Source organism: Electrona antarctica, assembly GCF_951216825.1.
Source record: "Electrona antarctica genome assembly, chromosome: 8".
Classification (NCBI taxonomy): Eukaryota; Metazoa; Chordata; class Actinopteri; order Myctophiformes; family Myctophidae; genus Electrona; species Electrona antarctica.
The window spans coordinates 31,354,979-31,377,730 of NC_136789.1; the positions used below are offsets into that span (position 1 = coordinate 31,354,979).

General features: G+C 41.6%; 4 protein-coding genes across 4 annotated transcripts; all 4 read right to left on the reverse strand.

Annotated features, from left to right (window-relative positions):
- Positions 1–1,146: 1,146 nt before the first annotated feature.
- On the reverse strand, positions 1,147–5,019 carry LOC306927924 (kunitz-type serine protease inhibitor A-like). The gene is made up of 3 exons (XM_079507811.1): positions 4,830–5,019; positions 2,921–3,127; positions 1,147–1,735 (listed from the first exon to the last, which is right to left on the reverse strand). Exons 1-3 carry the CDS (start codon positions 4,888–4,890, stop codon positions 1,545–1,547), a joined length of 459 nt encoding a protein of 152 aa, XP_079363937.1. The 5' UTR covers positions 4,891–5,019; the 3' UTR covers positions 1,147–1,544.
- Positions 5,020–7,088: 2,069 nt separating this feature from the next.
- On the reverse strand, positions 7,089–10,830 carry LOC306927813 (carboxypeptidase inhibitor SmCI-like). The gene is made up of 4 exons (XM_079507667.1): positions 10,645–10,830; positions 8,934–9,140; positions 7,891–8,058; positions 7,089–7,388 (listed from the first exon to the last, which is right to left on the reverse strand). The coding sequence occupies exons 1-4, from the start codon at positions 10,703–10,705 to the stop codon at positions 7,171–7,173; spliced, it is 654 nt and encodes a 217-aa protein (XP_079363793.1). The 5' UTR covers positions 10,706–10,830; the 3' UTR covers positions 7,089–7,170.
- Positions 10,831–12,899: 2,069 nt separating this feature from the next.
- On the reverse strand, positions 12,900–16,646 carry LOC306927901 (carboxypeptidase inhibitor SmCI-like). The gene is made up of 4 exons (XM_079507785.1): positions 16,450–16,646; positions 14,745–14,951; positions 13,702–13,869; positions 12,900–13,199 (listed from the first exon to the last, which is right to left on the reverse strand). Exons 1-4 carry the CDS (start codon positions 16,508–16,510, stop codon positions 12,982–12,984), a joined length of 654 nt encoding a protein of 217 aa, XP_079363911.1. The 5' UTR covers positions 16,511–16,646; the 3' UTR covers positions 12,900–12,981.
- A 2,057-nt stretch (positions 16,647–18,703) lies between these two features.
- LOC306928157 (carboxypeptidase inhibitor SmCI-like) lies at positions 18,704–22,456 on the reverse strand. The gene is made up of 4 exons (XM_079508084.1): positions 22,260–22,456; positions 20,549–20,755; positions 19,506–19,673; positions 18,704–19,003 (listed from the first exon to the last, which is right to left on the reverse strand). The coding sequence occupies exons 1-4, from the start codon at positions 22,318–22,320 to the stop codon at positions 18,786–18,788; spliced, it is 654 nt and encodes a 217-aa protein (XP_079364210.1). The 5' UTR covers positions 22,321–22,456; the 3' UTR covers positions 18,704–18,785.
- Positions 22,457–22,752: the final 296 nt, after the last annotated feature.

The following is a 22,752-nucleotide window of genomic DNA, read 5'->3' on the forward strand; positions in this document are numbered from 1 at the left end:
CATTTTTGAAGTCATGTAGAAAGTGAACTTTCCAACAACACTGCCCAACCCTACCATAGCAAGGATGCAAAAACCCATGTTCAAACCACTGTTGTTTTTGGCAGCAAATTTTGATTTTAGTTTTAGTCATTGTCTTTTGAATAGTTTTAATTTAGTTTTAGTCACATTTTAGTCACCTGGAATGTGTTAGTGTTAGTCTAGTTTTAGTCGACTAAATGCCATGAGATTTTAGTCGACTAAATCTACAGTTGATTTAGTCGACTAAAATGTATCTTGGTGGGCATTGTTGCCGTCGTAAGGACTGTTTTTACACTTGCTGAAAATAGCCGATCTACAAGCTCACAACGCGTCGCAGCGCGACGCGTTGTGAGCTTGTAGATCTGCTATTTTCAGCATGCAACCAAGTGTAAAATGACTTATATTGGATCTCTTGTCCACTAGTCCCTTCCTAACATTTTAGTCTAGTTTTTATTTGTTGACGAAATTGTCAGTATATTTAGTCTTAGTTTTAGTCATCATAGCACAGTTGTCATTTAGTTTTCTTCAGTGGAAAAAGGTAGTCGACGAACATTTTTCGTCTTAGTTTTAGTCGACGAAAACAACACTGGTTCAAACTGGCAACTCTGACCAAACACATGTAAAAACACTGGCAAACAGACTGGTGGTTTGAAGCTGGCAAGGACGCTACATACTAATTCCTACACGGGTTGTGTTTATAACCACGCCCCGGGGCAAGTTAAGTTTACTGAGGTTAGGGATAGTCTTGAGGTTAGGTATAGTTTTACTGAGGTTAAGGTTGGGCTGTCAATCACAGCATGTCGACTGCACAACCCATGTAGGCTTTGGTATGTCACGGCAAGGACAAACACCTGAGCCTCTGGAACCATGGGCAGCTTTATGGTGACGCCCATGAAGAGGGGAGCCAATCACCTGTGAGAATCCACCTACTAGTTAATCACTCACATTCATACGCCACTCAGTCTGGTAACCAATCACTCACACATAAGTGAGAACTGATTATGACTAGCAGGCTACAACCTGCTCAACATGAACTAGACTAAAAACACATTTAGATAGATATCGAGAGGCACAGAGAACATATAGGTATTGTCTAGAAGACAGTCATAAATGATACACACAAACAAGTTTGATATGAGGGTATGTTTATTTTAGAGAGTGGTGGATAGGAGGGGGTTGTCCCTTTTTTCTCCAAGCAGACACTGCTTGGAAAACACTCAAACTCATTTTTGGACAGGAGGTCGTTCCCACTGGGCCTGCATGCAACCACGTACGCTGCCCCCCCCCCCCCCCCCCCCCTCCTTTGAGGCAGAATTGAAATGCCACCGACGTTTGGCAAGCTTTACATGGTCCGACCTCCTTAATGGGGCTCCACACAGCAGACCATAGCTTAGGCGTCAGACCTAGATCGTCAAGGATCCGTCGGAAACAAAGATACAAACAAAATAAATGATACACAAAACCTCAGATGTGGGGTCCCGCGGCCAGATACATAATCAACTGACAAAAGTGTGAGAACAGCTGCTCTATACAGGCGTGATGTTCAGGTGACCACACAGATTGACACACGCTTGTTCGGTCAGGAAGTTGTTGTTGTTGGCTTGGCAGCCCCCGTACATGAACCGCTCGCACTTCTTTGTGTCCGTGTTGAAGTGCCACCGAGGCTTGCGGGCAATGCACTGCCCAAACTTCACGGGCTCCAAACACCAACTATCGTCTGATGGAGATAAAACAACAATATGGCCATTAAAACATGACAATCACTGGAGGAAGGACTAATATGTTTTAGAGTAAGTCTTCATTATGGTACTGTCACAAGTAAAAGTCTGGTATTCAAAATAGACTTACAAAAGTATAGCCATCAAAATAAAGTACCAAAAGTCATTATGCAGAATGTCACAAGTGTTCATAATGTATCTATTTTCACATAGCCAACGTATAGGGATGAAAGCGGTTCATGCTTGTTTTGTAGTAATAGTCAAGAGAGTAATATTTGCCGCCGAGATGTAGAAGAATTGACATTTTAAAATAGGCCACCTACTCTTGTAAAGTCGAAATTTTGGTATAGAAGTTTTTAAGGAATATTTATTTTTAAAATACCAATAAAAAGCAAGGGTTTTGCACACCTACAGGTGCGTGGAGAGGGTACGGTGCCCAAAAATGGAAAAAAACGAACACCTGCACACTGTCTTCAAATGCAAGTGACCAACTTGTATTAGGGAAAGAGCAACGTTTCGGCCTATGCGGCCTTCATCAGGCTATAAAGATAGTCTGATTTGAATGTCACCAGTTTCCCTAATAAAAGTTGGTCACTGCATTTGAAGACAGTGTGCGGGTGTTCGTTCCTTTTTTTTTTTAAATAATACCCACATTTTTCACTTAAAAACAAAATCATGTTAAAAGATTAAAGAAGAGTACCTCAAATTGCCATGTATTGCTGTACTTTAATACATTTTGGTATTTTGTTTTTAATGGAATATATACCCGGATTTTAGTGGTTTGACAAAAGTTGGGTTTAGTGTTCTATAGCGTTAAAACAATACAGGAAGTATTGGAATAATGTTGTTGGTTTAGTTTGAATAAATCTTCTCTTCTAGGGGTCCTTTCTAGACGTGGGGGTCCGTGGGCCAAATATTGAAACACTGCTCTAGACCAGTTTGACATGCATTAATCTACGGACCCCCATTCAATGGCATTTCTATCTCTGGGACCCCCAATTTATATTGTAAAATCAATGTTAATTTAACTCTGAGAGTGTACAAATGGACCCTCACTGTTCAATTTGTACACTCTCCGAGTTACAGAGCCACAAGGGTCCATTTGGTTCTAAACTATCATTTAGCTGGGGACCCCTGTAACTCCCTCAGGGACCCCCCCGGACCCCACTGCTCTGTATACGCACCAGGGGTGGGAACAACACATTCTTGGACACACTGTTGTCTGGTCACGAAGTTGTTGCTGGTGGTGGAACAGCCTCCGTAAATGAAGGCTTCACACTCCTTTGAGGTGGAGTTGTACTGGAAGCGAAGAGAGAAGGGAGGGACGGAACTTGATGGAATGGAAGAGTTGCAGGGTCCGGCATCCATGAGATCATAACAGGGCCCAGGGTCTGATGGAGATAAAACAGATCATAACAGGGCTCAGGGTCTGATGGAGATACAACAGATCATAACAGGACCCAGGGTCTGATGGAGATACAACAGATCATAACAGGGCCCAGGGTCTGATGGAGATACAACAGATCATAACAGGGCTCAGGGTCTGATGGAGATACAACAGATCATAACAGGACCCAGGGTCTGATGGAGATACAACAGATCATAACAGGGCCCAGGGTCTGATGGAGATACAACAGCATGGTAATGACATTTTCTAGTTGGACAACATTAGCCCAAAATAAAATCATTCAAGGTTTTTATGTGATTCTTAGGGTCATCCAAATAACATATTTAAAAAAAAAATCACACCTAATATATTAAAGTCTAACTCATGTTGATGTAAAACAAACTGTGCCAAATATTAAATTCTCTTTATCGTTAATGGCATTTGAGGTTTGTTAGGGACAAGATTACATACATTTTCCCTTCATGGTCAATGGCCTTACAAACATTAAACGGGGCTAGTGCCCCTCAAAAATAGAGCATTATATAAATTGTGGATCATGGTAAATTCAGGGGTTGAAAGTTAGAGTACCATTAAAAACCTTTAAGGCAAAACAAAAATCTTATTTTTTTAATTATGCTTTAAGAAGCATGACTGTCAAACTAGGGGCTTGTCTAGCCGCAATTTGCAACTCTAGATTTTTGAGTGGTGCAAACCACTCCAACAACTGGCTCTGTACCCGTGTACCCGTGTTTGTTCGTACCAAAAAAACGAGCATGGTTGCTATGGTTAGCAACCAAAAAACACGAGCATGGTTGCTATGGTTGGTATGTGACGTAGTTGCACCACTCAGTTCACATGGGTGTGATTTGTTTTATAATGGGATGAATCTAGAGTTGCAATACCCTCCATTGACTCCCCACTCATCCAATTTGCATTTGCGATCTGCCTGTATTAAACAACGTTAAACTCACCATCATTGCAGCTCTAGGCCAAGCTTGAATTATCCTCTTTCAATCTGCCAAGCTTTTGTTTCAAAAAGAAAATCCACCGTAGACATGTTATGAGCCACTTTCTTTCAAGAAATTCTATGCATGTGATTCTTTTTCTAAGTGTTGCAGTTTGGAAGCACTCATTTTTATTAACGGGTCACGCTGCTGCCGCCTGCATTATGAGCAAATTCAAAACAGGTGGTACTCTAGGGCTGTTCAGTGACTGACGAGTGCTTCCAAACTCCAGCACTTAGAAAAATAATCACATGCACATCATTTCATAACAGAAAGTATCTCATAACATGACTACGGTGGATTTTTATGAAACAAAAGCTCAGCAGATTGAAAGAGGATAATTCAAGCTTGACCTAGAGCTGCAATGTTGGTGAGTTTAACATAGTTTTAATACAAGCAGATCACAAACGTGATGAGTAGGGAGTCAATGGGAGGGTATTGCAACTCTATTCATCCCATTATAATTATTTAAAAAAAAAAAATCTAGAGTTGCAAATTGCAGCTATAGGGCTGGTCATGATTCTGAATCCATTCCAAGCATTAGTTTTGCACAAAAAAAAAACAGCCATAGCCTCTTGACCAAATGTGATGAGGTCAGCACATGGTCTGTGTGTGTCTGTCATGCATGTGCACACGCAGACACACACACACACACACACACACACTGTATATATAGATGATATAGCACACACAAACACACACCTGTTGTGGCTCCTGTCAGAGTCATCACAGCACAGAGAAGTAGACCCACACTCAGCATCATGTTTGAAGATGGTGGCCTTGAGAGAGAGGTTGAGATATCTCTCACGAGAAGTAACAACTAGGCAGAAAGGAGGATTCTCAAACCTTCAGTAGACTACGTCGTCCTTCCTGTGTTGAAATGCAGCAACAGAAGCACTTTTATATCCAGTTTGTGATCAGCATGTGGGTGTGTCAGTCATTCACTCCCTCCCCCCGAGACCACGTGCCCTATTAGAGACAAACAGGGATAATGCGCACACACTCATCTGAATACACAGTACACAATTCATTATCGCTGGCCAGCTTGGAAGTGACTGTGGGGAGTGGTGCGTTTTATATGTGTGTCTCTAGTATATCTGAAGTCCTGAGCAAGGACATTGCAATTGTTTCAAACATGATGTTCAATTGATTGTTGGTCACCTGTCCTCTCCTGTGCTGGCAATCCTCCTGTTGATTGGGAGGTGCCAAGCGCTGTAGAGGAGAGGGGTGTTTGTTCCTGTTTTATATTGTAGCTTTTCTAATTATAGCAGGCCTATATCATGTGTTTGTAAAGTGTTGCTTGAAATATGAAATGTAAATTGTATATGGTTTAAGTAATGGTGTATAACTTATGGGCCTTAGTTTGCCTTGTTTAAGTTAATTGCTACTAATTACTGTGAGTGTTCTTGGTATGACCCACCTGGTATAAAATGGTGGCTAAAATCTAAAATTGTTGCCACGAACAATTTAGGCATTTAGCAGACACTCTAAATCCAGAGCGACTTACATTAAGCAATAACAAAAGCATGGCAATACATCACATACATAAAAAGTCATGAACATGCGTAAGCTAAGAACGTAACCATGGAATATCTATATAATGAAACTATACAATACTATACTATACATATATACTATAAAGTGCTATGACTACATAAAATGCAATTCCAGTGCTGTCTACGTAACATTCTATAAGTCTGTATAAAATGCTATCTAAGTCTACATAAAGTGCTTATCTAAGGGGCTAGGGTAAGTGCTACGGGCCACGATGGAGTCTGAAAAGGTGGGTTTCCAGACTATGGCGGAAGATTGGGAGTGAGGCTGTGGTTCTGATTGTAATGCGAAGTGTATTCCATAGTTTTGGAGCCAGAAGGGAGAAGAGTTTGGGACGTGTGGAGCGTTGTCCTGGCGGACAAGACCGAGTCTTTGCCACGGACGTGTGTGGACATGTTGGCGAGCCCTGGCAACCGCCTTACAATATTACTATTATTAATGATTACTAGATCTGCATATATGAGCCGGCCAGCAACTCTGTACTTCTGACCTCACTGACACCAGATTAATAGACAGTTTTCTGAAAAACCCATGTTTCTATGTCAGTGGTGCTCAACCTTTTGCCCAGATTTATCAGAACTTGTCCACAGACCCCCATCTGAAAATATGTGGTTTCAGGGGACCCCCCCCCCAGACGCAAAGGTATGAGTTAAAACGTTCATTGTGAAAGAATATATTCAAAGGTTTGCGCCAAATTTTAACGATTTTTCCAAAAATAGCAGATCTACAAGCTCGTCTGCCGCGCTGCAAGCTTGGGCGGCTGTGGCTCAGGAGGTAGAGCAGGTCGTCCAATGATCCCTGGGTCGGCGGTTCGAATCCCGGCTCCCCCTGTCCACATGTAAAGTGTCCTTGGGCAAGACACTGAACCCTACATTGCCTCCAATGAGTCGGTCGGTGTGAGCTCACCACCATTGGTGTGTGAATGTGGGAAGTGAGGACGCTGGTGTCGACTGTTCGCCGCTTCACCTCCCAATGTATGAATGAACCATTGTAAAGCGCTTTGAGCACTTGGAAAAGCGCTATAAAAATGCAATTCATTATTAGATCACAGTCCAGTATCGTTTATTTTGCAACGTGTTATATGACCTAGTCCTATATTGCGCTGATCAGCACAAATGTTGTTTTACGTCAAATACTTTCTGTACCAGCTAACATTAGCATTTATTAAGGTCAGCTGTGCTGCCATCCACTTCACTTTAAAGGAGAATTCCTGCTAGAAGGCTTTCTTAGCTTTATTTGTTACGTCCCCAGCAAAGAGTTATTTTGTGCAAAAGTGCATTATTGGCTATTTCCCCTAATATAAGCCCTCAATGGGGGTTGGGTTTAACAGCAAAACCAGCACACCACTGGTTTCCAAAACGGTATTGTCTAGAAGACAGTCATAAATGATTCACACACACACGCCAGTTTGATATGAGGGTAAGTTTATTTTAGAGAGTGGTGGATAGGAGGGGGTGGTCCCTTTTTTCTCCAAGCAGACACTGCTTGGTCATTTTTGGACAGGAGGTCGTTCCCACTGGGCCTGGTTCAGGTGACCACACAGATTGACACACGCTTGTTCGGTCAGGAAGTTGTTCTTGTTGGCGAGGCAGCCCCCGTACATGAACAGCTCGCACTTCTTTGTGTCTTTGGTGAAGTGCCACCGAGGCATGAGGGCATAGCACCCAATAGGCCCAACGTCCTCAGGATCCAAACACCAACTTTCGTCTGATGGAGATAAAAACAACAATATGGCCATTAAAACATGACAATCACTGGAGGAAGAAGGACTAATATGTTTTAGAGTAAGTCTTCATTATGGTACTGTCACAAGTAAGTCTGGTATTCAAAATGGACTTACAAAAGCCATCAAAATAAAGTACCAAAAGTCATTGTGCAGAATGTCACAAGTGTTCATAATGTATCTATTTTCACATAGCCAACGTATAGGGATGAAAGCGGTTCATGCTCGTTTTGTAGTAATAGTCAAGAGAGTAATATTTGCCTCCGAGATGTAGAAGAATTGACATTTTAAAATAGGCCGCTTACTCTTGTAAAGTTGAAATAGAATTTTTTAAGGAATATTTATTTTTAAAATAACAATAAAAAGCAAGGCTTTTGCACACCTACAGGTGCACAAGGGTCCATTTGATTCTAAACTATCATTTAGCTGGGGACCCCCTGGAACTCCCTCAGGGACCCACCCTGGACCCTGCTGCTCTATACACACCAGGCGTGATGCACAGATCACCACACTCTTGTTCGGTCGGGAAGTTGTTCTTGTTGCCGTGGCAGCCCCCGTACATGAACCGCTCGCAATACTTTGTGTCCGTGTTGAAGTGCCACCGAGGCTTGCGGGCCTTGCACGGCCCAACCTTCACGGGATCCAAACACCAGTCTGATGGAGATACAAACAACAATATGGCCATTACAACATGACAATCACTGGAGGAAGAAGGACCAATATGTTTTACTTAAGAGTATGTCTTCATCATGGTATTGATACTGTCACAAGTAAAAGTCTGGTATTCAAAATGGACTTACAAAAGTATAGCCATCAAAAGTCATTATGCAGAATGTCACAAGTGTTAATAATGTATAAACAAACGTCTATTTTCACGTAGCCAACGTATAGGGATGAAAGTGGTTCATGCTTGTTTTGTAGTAATAGTCAACCTTTACAAAGTAAACTAATAAGTAAGGTTTTCAAATAAGTGGAGTAATATTTGCCTCTGAGATGTAGTAGAGTAGAAGTATTGACATTTAAAAATAGGCCACCTACTCCTGTAAAGTCGAAAGTTTGTAATGGGTGGACCAAAGGAGAAGCTAACAATTAATTTTTTTAAGGAATATATATTTTTTTAAATACCCACATTTTTCACTTAAAAAAACGAAATCATGTTAAAAGATTAAAGAAGAGTACCTGAAATTTCCCATTTGAAAATAATATGCCAGGGACCCCCATAAGAGAAGAATTTCTACAGCTCCAACATTGATTATCAACCCGTTTAATTTCAAGGACCCCCAGTTTCACATGCATTAGTCTACGGACCCCCATTCAATGGCATTTCTATCTCTGGGACCCCCAATTTATATTGTAAAATCAATGTTAATTTAACTCTGAGAGTGTACAAATGGACCCTCACTGTTCAATTTGTACACTCAGAGTTACAGAGCCACAAGGGTCCATTTGGTTCTAAACTATCATTTAGCTGGGGACCCCTGGAACTCCCTCAGGGACCCCCGCCGGACCCCACTGCTCTGTATACGCACCAGGGGAGGGAACAACACATTCTTGGACACACTGTTCTCTGGTCACGAAGTTGTTTCTGGTGGTGGAACAGCCTCCGTAAATGAAGGCTTCACACTCCTTTGAGGTGGAGTTGTACTGGAAGCGAAGAGAGACGGGAGGGACGGAACTTGATGGAATGGAAGAGTTGCAGGGTCCGGCATCCATGAGATCATAACAGGGCCCAGGGTCTGATGGAGATAAAACAGATCATAACAGGACCCAGGGTCTGATGGAGATACAACAGATCATAACAGGGCCCAGGGTCTGATGGAGATAAAACAGATCATAACAGGGCCCAGGGTCTGATGGAGATACAACAGCATGGTAATGACATTTTCTAGTTGGACAACATTAATCGCCCAAAAGAAATCGCAAAAGTAATCATTCAAGGGTTTATTTTTTATTCCTAGTCATCCAAATAACATTAAAGAAAATCCCAACCGTGTGAAGTGAGGGGCACTAATATATTAAAGTCTAACTCATGTTGATTAGGTGATGTAAAACAAACGGTACCAACACAAACATTACATTCTCTTTATGGTTAATGGCATTTAATGTTTGTGAGGGACAAGATGACATAAAATGTCCCTTCATTGTCAATGGCCTTTTTAAAACAAACATTGAACTAAAAACAAACGTTAAACAAGGAAAATGGAGTATTATATAAATTGTGGATCATGGTAAATTCAGGGGTTGAAAGTTAGAGTACCATTAAAAACCTTTAAGGGAAAACAAATCTTATTTTTTAAATTATGCTTTAAGAAGCATGAATGTGTCAAACTAGGGGCTTGTCTAGCCGCAATTTGCAACTCTATTAGATTTTTTTTATAATGGGAAGAATCTAGAGTTGCAATACCCTCCATTGACTCGATCCCTACTCATCCAATTTGCATTTGCGATCTGCTTGTATTAAACAACGTTAAACTCACCATCGTTGCAGCTCTAGGCCAAGCTTGAATTATCCTTACAATCTGCCAAGCTTGTTTCATAAAAATCCACCGTAGACATGTTATGAGCTACTTTGTCAAGAAATTCTATGCATGAGATTCTTTTTCTAAGTGTTGCAGTTTGGAAGCACTCATTTTTATTAACGGGGTCACGCTGCTGCCTCCTGCATTATGTGCAAATTCAAAACAGGTGGTACTCTAGGGCTGTTCAGTGACTTACGACGAGTGCTTCCAAACTCCAGCACTTAGAAAAGAATCACATGAACATAATTTCTTGACAGAAAGTATCTCATAACATGTCTACGGTGGATTTTTATGAAACAAAAGCTCGGCAGATTGAAAGAGGATAATTCAAGCTTGGCTTATTGGCCTAGAGCTGCAATGTTGGTGAGTTTAACATCGTTTTAATACAAGCAGATCACAAACGTGATGAGTAGGGAGTCAATGGAGGGTATTGCAACTCTAGATTCATCCCATTATAATTATAAAAAAAAAAGAATCTAGAGTTGCAAATTGCAGCTATAGGGCTGGTCATTATTCTGAATCCATTCCAAGCATTAGTTAATAGTTTTGCACGAAAAACACTCCTTGGGCTAAAAAAAACAGCCATAGCCTCTTGCCCAAATGTGATGAGATCAGCACATGGTCTGTGTGTGTCTGTCATGCATGCGCACACGCAGACACACACACACACACACGCACACACACAGTATATATAGACGATATAGCACACACAAACACACACCTGTTGTGGCTCCTGTCAGAGTCATCACAGCACAGAGAAGTAGACCCACACTCAGCATCATGTTTGAAGATGGTGGCCTTGAGAGAGAGGTTGAGATATCTCTCACGAGACGTAAAACTAGGCAGAAAGGAGGATTCTCAAACCTTCAGTAGACTACGCTGTGTACGTCATCCTTCCTGTGTTGAAATGCAGCAACAGAAGCACTTTTATATCCAGTTTGTGATCAGCATGTGGGCGTGTCAGTCATTCACTCCCTCCCCCCGAGACCACGTGCCCTATTAGAGACAAACAGGAATAATGCACACACACTCATCTGAATACACAGTTTCTTCTTATTCATTATCGCTGGCCAGCTTGGAAGTGACTGTGGGGAGTGGTGCGTTTTATATGTGTGTCTCTAGTATATCTGAATTCCTGAGCAAGGACATTGCAATTGTTTCAAACATGATTGTTGGTCACCTGTCCTCTCCTGTGCTGGCAATCCTCCTGTTGATTGGGAGGTGCCAAGCGCTGTAGAGGAGAGGGGTGTTTGTTCCTGTTTTATATTGTAGCTTTTCTAATTATAGCAGGCCTATATCATGTGTTTGTAAAGTGTTGCTTGAAATATGAAATGTAAATTGTATATGGTTTAAGTAATGGTGTATAACTTATGGGCCTTAGTTTGCCTTGTTTAAGTTAATTGCTACTAATTACTGTGAGTGTTCTTGGTATGACCCACCTGGTATAAAATGGTGGCTAAAATCTAAAATTGTTGCCACGAACAATTTAGGCATTTAGCAGACACTCTAAATCCAGAGCGACTTACATTAAGCAATAACAAAAGCATGGCAATACATCACATACATAAAAAGTCATGAACATGCGTAAGCTAAGAACGTAACCATGGAATATCTATATAATGAAACTATACAATACTATACTATACATATATACTATAAAGTGCTATGACTACATAAAATGCAATTCCAGTGCTGTCTACGTAACATTCTATAAGTCTGTATAAAATGCTATCTAAGTCTACATAAAGTGCTTATCTAAGGGGCTAGGGTAAGTGCTACGGGCCATGATGGAGTCTGAAAAGGTGGGTTTCCAGACTATGGCGGAAGATTGGGAGTGAGGCTGTGGTTCTGATTGTAATGCGAAGTGTATTCCATAGTTTTGGAGCCAGAAGGGAGAAGAGTTTGGGACGTGTGGAGCGTTGTCCTGGCGGACAAGACCGAGTCTTTGCCACGGACGTGTGTGGACATGTTGGCGAGCCCTGGCAACCGCCTTACAATATTACTATTATTAATGATTACTAGATCTGCATATATGAGCCGGCCAGCAACTCTGTACTTCTGACCTCACTGACACCAGATTAATAGACAGTTTTCTGAAAAACCCATGTTTCTATGTCAGTGGTGCTCAACCTTTTGCCCAGATTTATCAGAACTTGTCCACAGACCCCCATCTGAAAATATGTGGTTTCAGGGGACCCCCCCCCCCAGACGCAAAGGTATGAGTTAAAACGTTCATTGTGAAATAATATATTCAAAGGTTTGCGCCAAATTTTAACGATTTTTCCAAAAATAGCAGATCTACAAGCTCGTCTGCCGCGCTGCAAGCTTGGGCGGCTGTGGCTCAGGAGGTAGAGCAGGTCGTCCAATGATCCCTGGGTCGGCGGTTCGAATCCCGGCTCCCCCTGTTCACATGTAAAGTGTCCTTGGGCAAGACACTGAACCCTACATTGCCTCCAATGAGTCGGTCGGTGTGAGCTCACCACCATTGGTGTGTGAATGTGGGAAGTGAGGACGCTGGTGTCGACTGTTCGCCGCTTCACCTCCCAATGTATGAATGAACCATTGTAAAGCGCTTTGAGCACTTGGAAAAGCGCTATAAAAATGCAATTCATTATTAGATCACAGTCCAGTATCGTTTATTTTGCAACGTGTTATATGACCTAGTCCTATATTGCGCTGATCAGCACAAATGTTGTTTTACGTCAAATACTTTCTGTACCAGCTAACATTAGCATTTATTAAGGTCAGCTGTGCTGCCATCCACTTCAAAGGAGAATTCCTGCTAGAAGGCTTTCTTAGCTTTATTTGTTACATCCCCAGCAAAGAGTTATTTTGTGCAAAAGTGCATTATTGGCTATTTCCCCTAATATAAGCCCTCAATGGGGGTTGGGTTTAACAGCAAAACCAGCACACCACTGGTTTCCAAAACGGTATTGTCTAGAAGACAGTCATAAATGATTCACACACACACGCCAGTTTGATATGAGGGTAAGTTTATTTTAGAGAGTGGTGGATAGGAGGGGGTGGTCCCTTTTTTCTCCAAGCAGACACTGCTTGGTCATTTTTGGACAGGAGGTCGTTCCCACTGGGCCTGGTTCAGGTGACCACACAGATTGACACACGCTTGTTCGGTCAGGAAGTTGTTCTTGTTGGCGAGGCAGCCCCCGTACATGAACAGCTCGCACTTCTTTGTGTCTTTGGTGAAGTGCCACCGAGGCATGAGGGCATAGCACCCAATAGGCCCAACGTCCTCAGGATCCAAACACCAACTTTCGTCTGATGGAGATAAAAACAACAATATGGCCATTAAAACATGACAATCACTGGAGGAAGAAGGACTAATATGTTTTAGAGTAAGTCTTCATTATGGTACTGTCACAAGTAAGTCTGGTATTCAAAATGGACTTACAAAAGCCATCAAAATAAAGTACCAAAAGTCATTGTGCAGAATGTCACAAGTGTTCATAATGTATCTATTTTCACATAGCCAACGTATAGGGATGAAAGCGGTTCATGCTCGTTTTGTAGTAATAGTCAAGAGAGTAATATTTGCCTCCGAGATGTAGAAGAATTGACATTTTAAAATAGGCCGCTTACTCTTGTAAAGTTGAAATAGAATTTTTTAAGGAATATTTATTTTTAAAATAACAATAAAAAGCAAGGCTTTTGCACACCTACAGGTGCACAAGGGTCCATTTGATTCTAAACTATCATTTAGCTGGGGACCCCCTGGAACTCCCTCAGGGACCCACCCTGGACCCTGCTGCTCTATACACACCAGGCGTGATGCACAGATCACCACACTCTTGTTCGGTCGGGAAGTTGTTCTTGTTGCCGTGGCAGCCCCCGTACATGAACCGCTCGCAATACTTTGTGTCCGTGTTGAAGTGCCACCGAGGCTTGCGGGCCTTGCACGGCCCAACCTTCACGGGATCCAAACACCAGTCTGATGGAGATACAAACAACAATATGGCCATTACAACATGACAATCACTGGAGGAAGAAGGACCAATATGTTTTACTTAAGAGTATGTCTTCATCATGGTATTGATACTGTCACAAGTAAAAGTCTGGTATTCAAAATGGACTTACAAAAGTATAGCCATCAAAAGTCATTATGCAGAATGTCACAAGTGTTAATAATGTATAAACAAACGTCTATTTTCACGTAGCCAACGTATAGGGATGAAAGTGGTTCATGCTTGTTTTGTAGTAATAGTCAACCTTTACAAAGTAAACTAATAAGTAAGGTTTTCAAATAAGTGGAGTAATATTTGCCTCTGAGATGTAGTAGAGTAGAAGTATTGACATTTAAAAATAGGCCACCTACTCCTGTAAAGTCGAAAGTTTGTAATGGGTGGACCAAAGGAGAAGCTAACAATTAATTTTTTTAAGGAATATATATTTTTTTAAATACCCACATTTTTCACTTAAAAAAACGAAATCATGTTAAAAGATTAAAGAAGAGTACCTGAAATTTCCCATTTGAAAATAATATGCCAGGGACCCCCATAAGAGAAGAATTTCTACAGCTCCAACATTGATTATCAACCCGTTTAATTTCAAGGACCCCCAGTTTCACATGCATTAGTCTACGGACCCCCATTCAATGGCATTTCTATCTCTGGGACCCCCAATTTATATTGTAAAATCAATGTTAATTTAACTCTGAGAGTGTACAAATGGACCCTCACTGTTCAATTTGTACACTCAGAGTTACAGAGCCACAAGGGTCCATTTGGTTCTAAACTATCATTTAGCTGGGGACCCCTGGAACTCCCTCAGGGACCCCCGCCGGACCCCACTGCTCTGTATACGCACCAGGGGAGGGAACAACACATTCTTGGACACACTGTTCTCTGGTCACGAAGTTGTTTCTGGTGGTGGAACAGCCTCCGTAAATGAAGGCTTCACACTCCTTTGAGGTGGAGTTGTACTGGAAGCGAAGAGAGACGGGAGGGACGGAACTTGATGGAATGGAAGAGTTGCAGGGTCCGGCATCCATGAGATCATAACAGGGCCCAGGGTCTGATGGAGATAAAACAGATCATAACAGGACCCAGGGTCTGATGGAGATACAACAGATCATAACAGGGCCCAGGGTCTGATGGAGATAAAACAGATCATAACAGGGCCCAGGGTCTGATGGAGATACAACAGCATGGTAATGACATTTTCTAGTTGGACAACATTAATCGCCCAAAAGAAATCGCAAAAGTAATCATTCAAGGGTTTATTTTTTATTCCTAGTCATCCAAATAACATTAAAGAAAATCCCAACCGTGTGAAGTGAGGGGCACTAATATATTAAAGTCTAACTCATGTTGATTAGGTGATGTAAAACAAACGGTACCAACACAAACATTACATTCTCTTTATGGTTAATGGCATTTAATGTTTGTGAGGGACAAGATGACATAAAATGTCCCTTCATTGTCAATGGCCTTTTTAAAACAAACATTGAACTAAAAACAAACGTTAAACAAGGAAAATGGAGTATTATATAAATTGTGGATCATGGTAAATTCAGGGGTTGAAAGTTAGAGTACCATTAAAAACCTTTAAGGGAAAACAAATCTTATTTTTTAAATTATGCTTTAAGAAGCATGAATGTGTCAAACTAGGGGCTTGTCTAGCCGCAATTTGCAACTCTATTAGATTTTTTTTATAATGGGAAGAATCTAGAGTTGCAATACCCTCCATTGACTCGATCCCTACTCATCCAATTTGCATTTGCGATCTGCTTGTATTAAACAACGTTAAACTCACCATCGTTGCAGCTCTAGGCCAAGCTTGAATTATCCTTACAATCTGCCAAGCTTGTTTCATAAAAATCCACCGTAGACATGTTATGAGCTACTTTGTCAAGAAATTCTATGCATGAGATTCTTTTTCTAAGTGTTGCAGTTTGGAAGCACTCATTTTTATTAACGGGGTCACGCTGCTGCCTCCTGCATTATGTGCAAATTCAAAACAGGTGGTACTCTAGGGCTGTTCAGTGACTTACGACGAGTGCTTCCAAACTCCAGCACTTAGAAAAGAATCACATGAACATAATTTCTTGACAGAAAGTATCTCATAACATGTCTACGGTGGATTTTTATGAAACAAAAGCTCGGCAGATTGAAAGAGGATAATTCAAGCTTGGCTTATTGGCCTAGAGCTGCAATGTTGGTGAGTTTAACATCGTTTTAATACAAGCAGATCACAAACGTGATGAGTAGGGAGTCAATGGAGGGTATTGCAACTCTAGATTCATCCCATTATAATTATAAAAAAAAAAGAATCTAGAGTTGCAAATTGCAGCTATAGGGCTGGTCATTATTCTGAATCCATTCCAAGCATTAGTTAATAGTTTTGCACGAAAAACACTCCTTGGGCTAAAAAAAACGGCCATAGCCTCTTGCCCAAATGTGATGAGATCAGCACATGGTCTGTGTGTGTCTGTCATGCATGCGCACACGCAGACACACACACACGCACACACACAGTATATATAGACGATATAGCACACACAAACACACACCTGTTGTGGCTCCTGTCAGAGTCATCACAGCACAGAGAAGTAGACCCACACTCAGCATCATGTTTGAAGATGGTGGCCTTGAGAGAGAGGTTGAGATATCTCTCACGAGACGTAAAACTAGGCAGAAAGGAGGATTCTCAAACCTTCAGTAGACTACGCTGTGTACGTCGTCCTTCCTGTGTTGAAATGCAGCAACAGAAGCACTTTTATATCCAGTTTGTGATCAGCATGTGGGCGTGTCAGTCATTCACTCCCTCCCCCCGAGACCACGTGCCCTATTAGAGACAAACAGGAATAATGCACACACACTCATCTGAATACACAGTTTCTTCTTATTCATTATCGCTGGCCAGCTTGGAAGTGACTGTGGGGAGTGGTGCGTTTTATATGTGTGTCTCTAGTATATCTGAATTCCTGAGCAAGGACATTGCAATTGTTTCAAACATGATTGTTGGTCACCTGTCCTCTCCTGTGCTGGCAATCCTCCTGTTGATTGGGAGGTGCCAAGCGCTGTAGAGGAGAGGGGTGTTTGTTCCTGTTTTATATTGTAGCTTTTCTAATTATAGCAGGCCTATATCATGTGTTTGTAAAGTGTTGCTTGAAATATGAAATGTAAATTGTATATGGTTTAAGTAATGGTGTATAACTTATGGGCCTTAGTTTGCCTTGTTTAAGTTAATTGCTACTAATTACTGTGAGTGTTCTTGGTATGACCCACCTGGTATAAAATGGTGGCTAAAATCTAAAATTGTTGCCACGAACAATTTAGGCATTTAGCAGACACTCTAAATCCAGAGCGACTTACATTAAGCAATAACAAAAGCATGGCAATACATCACATACATAAAAAGTCATGAACATGCGTAAGCTAAGAACGTAACCATGGAATATCTATATAATGAAACTATACAATACTATACTATACATATATACTATAAAGTGCTATGACTACATAAAATGCAATTCCAGTGCTGTCTACGTAACATTCTATAAGTCTGTATAAAATGCTATCTAAGTCTACATAAAGTGCTTATCTAAGGGGCTAGGGTAAGTGCTACGGGCCATGATGGAGTCTGAAAAGGTGGGTTTCCAGACTATGGCGGAAGATTGGGAGTGAGGCTGTGGTTCTGATTGTAATGCGAAGTGTATTCCATAGTTTTGGAGCCAGAAGGGAGAAGAGTTTGGGACGTGTGGAGCGTTGTCCTGGCGGACAAGACCGAGTCTTTGCCACGGACGTGTGTGGACATGTTGGCGAGCCCTGGCAACCGCCTTACAATATTACTATTATTAATGATTACTAGATCTGCATATATGAGCCGGCCAGCAACTCTGTACTTCTGACCTCACTGACACCAGATTAATAGACAGTTTTCTGAAAAACCCATGTTTCTATGTCAGTGGTGCTCAACCTTTTGCCCAGATTTATCAGAACTTGTCCACAGACCCCCATCTGAAAATATGTGGTTTCAGGGGACCCCCCCCCCAGACGCAAAGGTATGAGTTAAAACGTTCATTGTGAAATAATATATTCAAAGGTTTGCGCCAAATTTTAACGATTTTTCCAAAAATAGCAGATCTACAAGCTCGTCTGCCGCGCTGCAAGCTTGGGCGGCTGTGGCTCAGGAGGTAGAGCAGGTCGTCCAATGATCCCTGGGTCGGCGGTTCGAATCCCGGCTCCCCCTGTTCACATGTAAAGTGTCCTTGGGCAAGACACTGAACCCTACATTGCCTCCAATGAGTCGGTCGGTGTGAGCTCACCACCATTGGTGTGTGAATGTGGGAAGTGAGGACGCTGGTGTCGACTGTTCGCCGCTTCACCTCCCAATGTATGAATGAACCATTGTAAAGCGCTTTGAGCACTTGGAAAAGCGCTATAAAAATGCAATTCATTATTAGATCACAGTCCAGTATCGTTTATTTTGCAACGTGTTATATGACCTAGTCCTATATTGCGCTGATCAGCACAAATGTTGTTTTACGTCAAATACTTTCTGTACCAGCTAACATTAGCATTTATTAAGGTCAGCTGTGCTGCCATCCACTTCAAAGGAGAATTCCTGCTAGAAGGCTTTCTTAGCTTTATTTGTTACATCCCCAGCAAAGAGTTATTTTGTGCAAAAGTGCATTATTGGCTATTTCCCCTAATATAAGCCCTCAATGGGGGTTGGGTTTAACAGCAAAACCAGCACACCACTGGTTTCCAAAACGGTATTGTCTAGAAGACAGTCATAAATGATTCACACACACACGCCAGTTTGATATGAGGGTAAGTTTATTTTAGAGAGTGGTGGATAGGAGGGGGTGGTCCCTTTTTTCTCCAAGCAGACACTGCTTGGTCATTTTTGGACAGGAGGTCGTTCCCACTGGGCCTGGTTCAGGTGACCACACAGATTGACACACGCTTGTTCGGTCAGGAAGTTGTTCTTGTTGGCGAGGCAGCCCCCGTACATGAACAGCTCGCACTTCTTTGTGTCTTTGGTGAAGTGCCACCGAGGCATGAGGGCATAGCACCCAATAGGCCCAACGTCCTCAGGATCCAAACACCAACTTTCGTCTGATGGAGATAAAAACAACAATATGGCCATTAAAACATGACAATCACTGGAGGAAGAAGGACTAATATGTTTTAGAGTAAGTCTTCATTATGGTACTGTCACAAGTAAGTCTGGTATTCAAAATGGACTTACAAAAGCCATCAAAATAAAGTACCAAAAGTCATTGTGCAGAATGTCACAAGTGTTCATAATGTATCTATTTTCACATAGCCAACGTATAGGGATGAAAGCGGTTCATGCTCGTTTTGTAGTAATAGTCAAGAGAGTAATATTTGCCTCCGAGATGTAGAAGAATTGACATTTTAAAATAGGCCGCTTACTCTTGTAAAGTTGAAATAGAATTTTTTAAGGAATATTTATTTTTAAAATAACAATAAAAAGCAAGGCTTTTGCACACCTACAGGTGCACAAGGGTCCATTTGATTCTAAACTATCATTTAGCTGGGGACCCCCTGGAACTCCCTCAGGGACCCACCCTGGACCCTGCTGCTCTATACACACCAGGCGTGATGCACAGATCACCACACTCTTGTTCGGTCGGGAAGTTGTTCTTGTTGCCGTGGCAGCCCCCGTACATGAACCGCTCGCAATACTTTGTGTCCGTGTTGAAGTGCCACCGAGGCTTGCGGGCCTTGCACGGCCCAACCTTCACGGGATCCAAACACCAGTCTGATGGAGATACAAACAACAATATGGCCATTACAACATGACAATCACTGGAGGAAGAAGGACCAATATGTTTTACTTAAGAGTATGTCTTCATCATGGTATTGATACTGTCACAAGTAAAAGTCTGGTATTCAAAATGGACTTACAAAAGTATAGCCATCAAAAGTCATTATGCAGAATGTCACAAGTGTTAATAATGTATAAACAAACGTCTATTTTCACGTAGCCAACGTATAGGGATGAAAGTGGTTCATGCTTGTTTTGTAGTAATAGTCAACCTTTACAAAGTAAACTAATAAGTAAGGTTTTCAAATAAGTGGAGTAATATTTGCCTCTGAGATGTAGTAGAGTAGAAGTATTGACATTTAAAAATAGGCCACCTACTCCTGTAAAGTCGAAAGTTTGTAATGGGTGGACCAAAGGAGAAGCTAACAATTAATTTTTTTAAGGAATATATATTTTTTTAAATACCCACATTTTTCACTTAAAAAAACGAAATCATGTTAAAAGATTAAAGAAGAGTACCTGAAATTTCCCATTTGAAAATAATATGCCAGGGACCCCCATAAGAGAAGAATTTCTACAGCTCCAACATTGATTATCAACCCGTTTAATTTCAAGGACCCCCAGTTTCACATGCATTAGTCTACGGACCCCCATTCAATGGCATTTCTATCTCTGGGACCCCCAATTTATATTGTAAAATCAATGTTAATTTAACTCTGAGAGTGTACAAATGGACCCTCACTGTTCAATTTGTACACTCAGAGTTACAGAGCCACAAGGGTCCATTTGGTTCTAAACTATCATTTAGCTGGGGACCCCTGGAACTCCCTCAGGGACCCCCGCCGGACCCCACTGCTCTGTATACGCACCAGGGGAGGGAACAACACATTCTTGGACACACTGTTCTCTGGTCACGAAGTTGTTTCTGGTGGTGGAACAGCCTCCGTAAATGAAGGCTTCACACTCCTTTGAGGTGGAGTTGTACTGGAAGCGAAGAGAGACGGGAGGGACGGAACTTGATGGAATGGAAGAGTTGCAGGGTCCGGCATCCATGAGATCATAACAGGGCCCAGGGTCTGATGGAGATAAAACAGATCATAACAGGACCCAGGGTCTGATGGAGATACAACAGATCATAACAGGGCCCAGGGTCTGATGGAGATAAAACAGATCATAACAGGGCCCAGGGTCTGATGGAGATACAACAGCATGGTAATGACATTTTCTAGTTGGACAACATTAATCGCCCAAAAGAAATCGCAAAAGTAATCATTCAAGGGTTTATTTTTTATTCCTAGTCATCCAAATAACATTAAAGAAAATCCCAACCGTGTGAAGTGAGGGGCACTAATATATTAAAGTCTAACTCATGTTGATTAGGTGATGTAAAACAAACGGTACCAACACAAACATTACATTCTCTTTATGGTTAATGGCATTTAATGTTTGTGAGGGACAAGATGACATAAAATGTCCCTTCATTGTCAATGGCCTTTTTAAAACAAACATTGAACTAAAAACAAACGTTAAACAAGGAAAATGGAGTATTATATAAATTGTGGATCATGGTAAATTCAGGGGTTGAAAGTTAGAGTACCATTAAAAACCTTTAAGGGAAAACAAATCTTATTTTTTAAATTATGCTTTAAGAAGCATGAATGTGTCAAACTAGGGGCTTGTCTAGCCGCAATTTGCAACTCTATTAGATTTTTTTTATAATGGGAAGAATCTAGAGTTGCAATACCCTCCATTGACTCGATCCCTACTCATCCAATTTGCATTTGCGATCTGCTTGTATTAAACAACGTTAAACTCACCATCGTTGCAGCTCTAGGCCAAGCTTGAATTATCCTTACAATCTGCCAAGCTTGTTTCATAAAAATCCACCGTAGACATGTTATGAGCTACTTTGTCAAGAAATTCTATGCATGAGATTCTTTTTCTAAGTGTTGCAGTTTGGAAGCACTCATTTTTATTAACGGGGTCACGCTGCTGCCTCCTGCATTATGTGCAAATTCAAAACAGGTGGTACTCTAGGGCTGTTCAGTGACTTACGACGAGTGCTTCCAAACTCCAGCACTTAGAAAAGAATCACATGAACATAATTTCTTGACAGAAAGTATCTCATAACATGTCTACGGTGGATTTTTATGAAACAAAAGCTCGGCAGATTGAAAGAGGATAATTCAAGCTTGGCTTATTGGCCTAGAGCTGCAATGTTGGTGAGTTTAACATCGTTTTAATACAAGCAGATCACAAACGTGATGAGTAGGGAGTCAATGGAGGGTATTGCAACTCTAGATTCATCCCATTATAATTATAAAAAAAAAAGAATCTAGAGTTGCAAATTGCAGCTATAGGGCTGGTCATTATTCTGAATCCATTCCAAGCATTAGTTAATAGTTTTGCACGAAAAACACTCCTTGGGCTAAAAAAAACAGCCATAGCCTCTTGCCCAAATGTGATGAGATCAGCACATGGTCTGTGTGTGTCTGTCATGCATGCGCACACGCAGACACACACACACACACACGCACACACACAGTATATATAGACGATATAGCACACACAAACACACACCTGTTGTGGCTCCTGTCAGAGTCATCACAGCACAGAGAAGTAGACCCACACTCAGCATCATGTTTGAAGATGGTGGCCTTGAGAGAGAGGTTGAGATATCTCTCACGAGACGTAAAACTAGGCAGAAAGGAGGATTCTCAAACCTTCAGTAGACTACGCTGTGTACGTCGTCCTTCCTGTGTTGAAATGCAGCAACAGAAGCACTTTTATATCCAGTTTGTGATCAGCATGTGGGCGTGTCAGTCATTCACTCCCTCCCCCCGAGACCACGTGCCCTATTAGAGACAAACAGGAATAATGCACACACACTCATCTGAATACACAGTTTCTTCTTATTCATTATCGCTGGCCAGCTTGGAAGTGACTGTGGGGAGTGGTGCGTTTTATATGTGTGTCTCTAGTATATCTGAATTCCTGAGCAAGGACATTGCAATTGTTTCAAACATGATTGTTGGTCACCTGTCCTCTCCTGTGCTGGCAATCCTCCTGTTGA

Bases quoted from the DNA above. Each gene is read 5' to 3' on its own strand.
- LOC306927924 (XM_079507811.1), bottom strand. From the start codon at position 4,890: ATGATGCTGAGTGTGGGTCTACTTCTCTGTGCTGTGATGACTCTGACA. The intron at 3,128-4,829 runs GTGTGTGTTTGT...TATCTCCATCAG, and splicing joins TCTGACAGGAGCCACAACAG to ACCCTGGGCCCTGTTATGAT. The intron at 1,736-2,920 runs GTGCGTATACAG...TATCTCCATCAG, and splicing joins ATGTGTTGTTCCCACCCCTG to ACGATAGTTGGTGTTTGGAG.
- LOC306927813 (XM_079507667.1), bottom strand. From the start codon at position 10,705: ATGATGCTGAGTGTGGGTCTACTTCTCTGTGCTGTGATGACTCTGACA. The intron at 8,059-8,933 runs GTGCGTATACAG...TATCTCCATCAG, and splicing joins ATGTGTTGTTCCCTCCCCTG to ACTGGTGTTTGGATCCCGTG. The intron at 7,389-7,890 runs GTGTGTATAGAG...TATCTCCATCAG, and splicing joins TGATCTGTGCATCACGCCTG to ACGAAAGTTGGTGTTTGGAT.
- LOC306927901 (XM_079507785.1), bottom strand. From the start codon at position 16,510: ATGATGCTGAGTGTGGGTCTACTTCTCTGTGCTGTGATGACTCTGACA. The intron at 14,952-16,449 runs GTGTGTGTTTGT...TATCTCCATCAG, and splicing joins TCTGACAGGAGCCACAACAG to ACCCTGGGCCCTGTTATGAT. The intron at 13,870-14,744 runs GTGCGTATACAG...TATCTCCATCAG, and splicing joins ATGTGTTGTTCCCTCCCCTG to ACTGGTGTTTGGATCCCGTG.
- LOC306928157 (XM_079508084.1), bottom strand. From the start codon at position 22,320: ATGATGCTGAGTGTGGGTCTACTTCTCTGTGCTGTGATGACTCTGACA. The intron at 20,756-22,259 runs GTGTGTGTTTGT...TATCTCCATCAG, and splicing joins TCTGACAGGAGCCACAACAG to ACCCTGGGCCCTGTTATGAT. The intron at 19,004-19,505 runs GTGTGTATAGAG...TATCTCCATCAG, and splicing joins TGATCTGTGCATCACGCCTG to ACGAAAGTTGGTGTTTGGAT.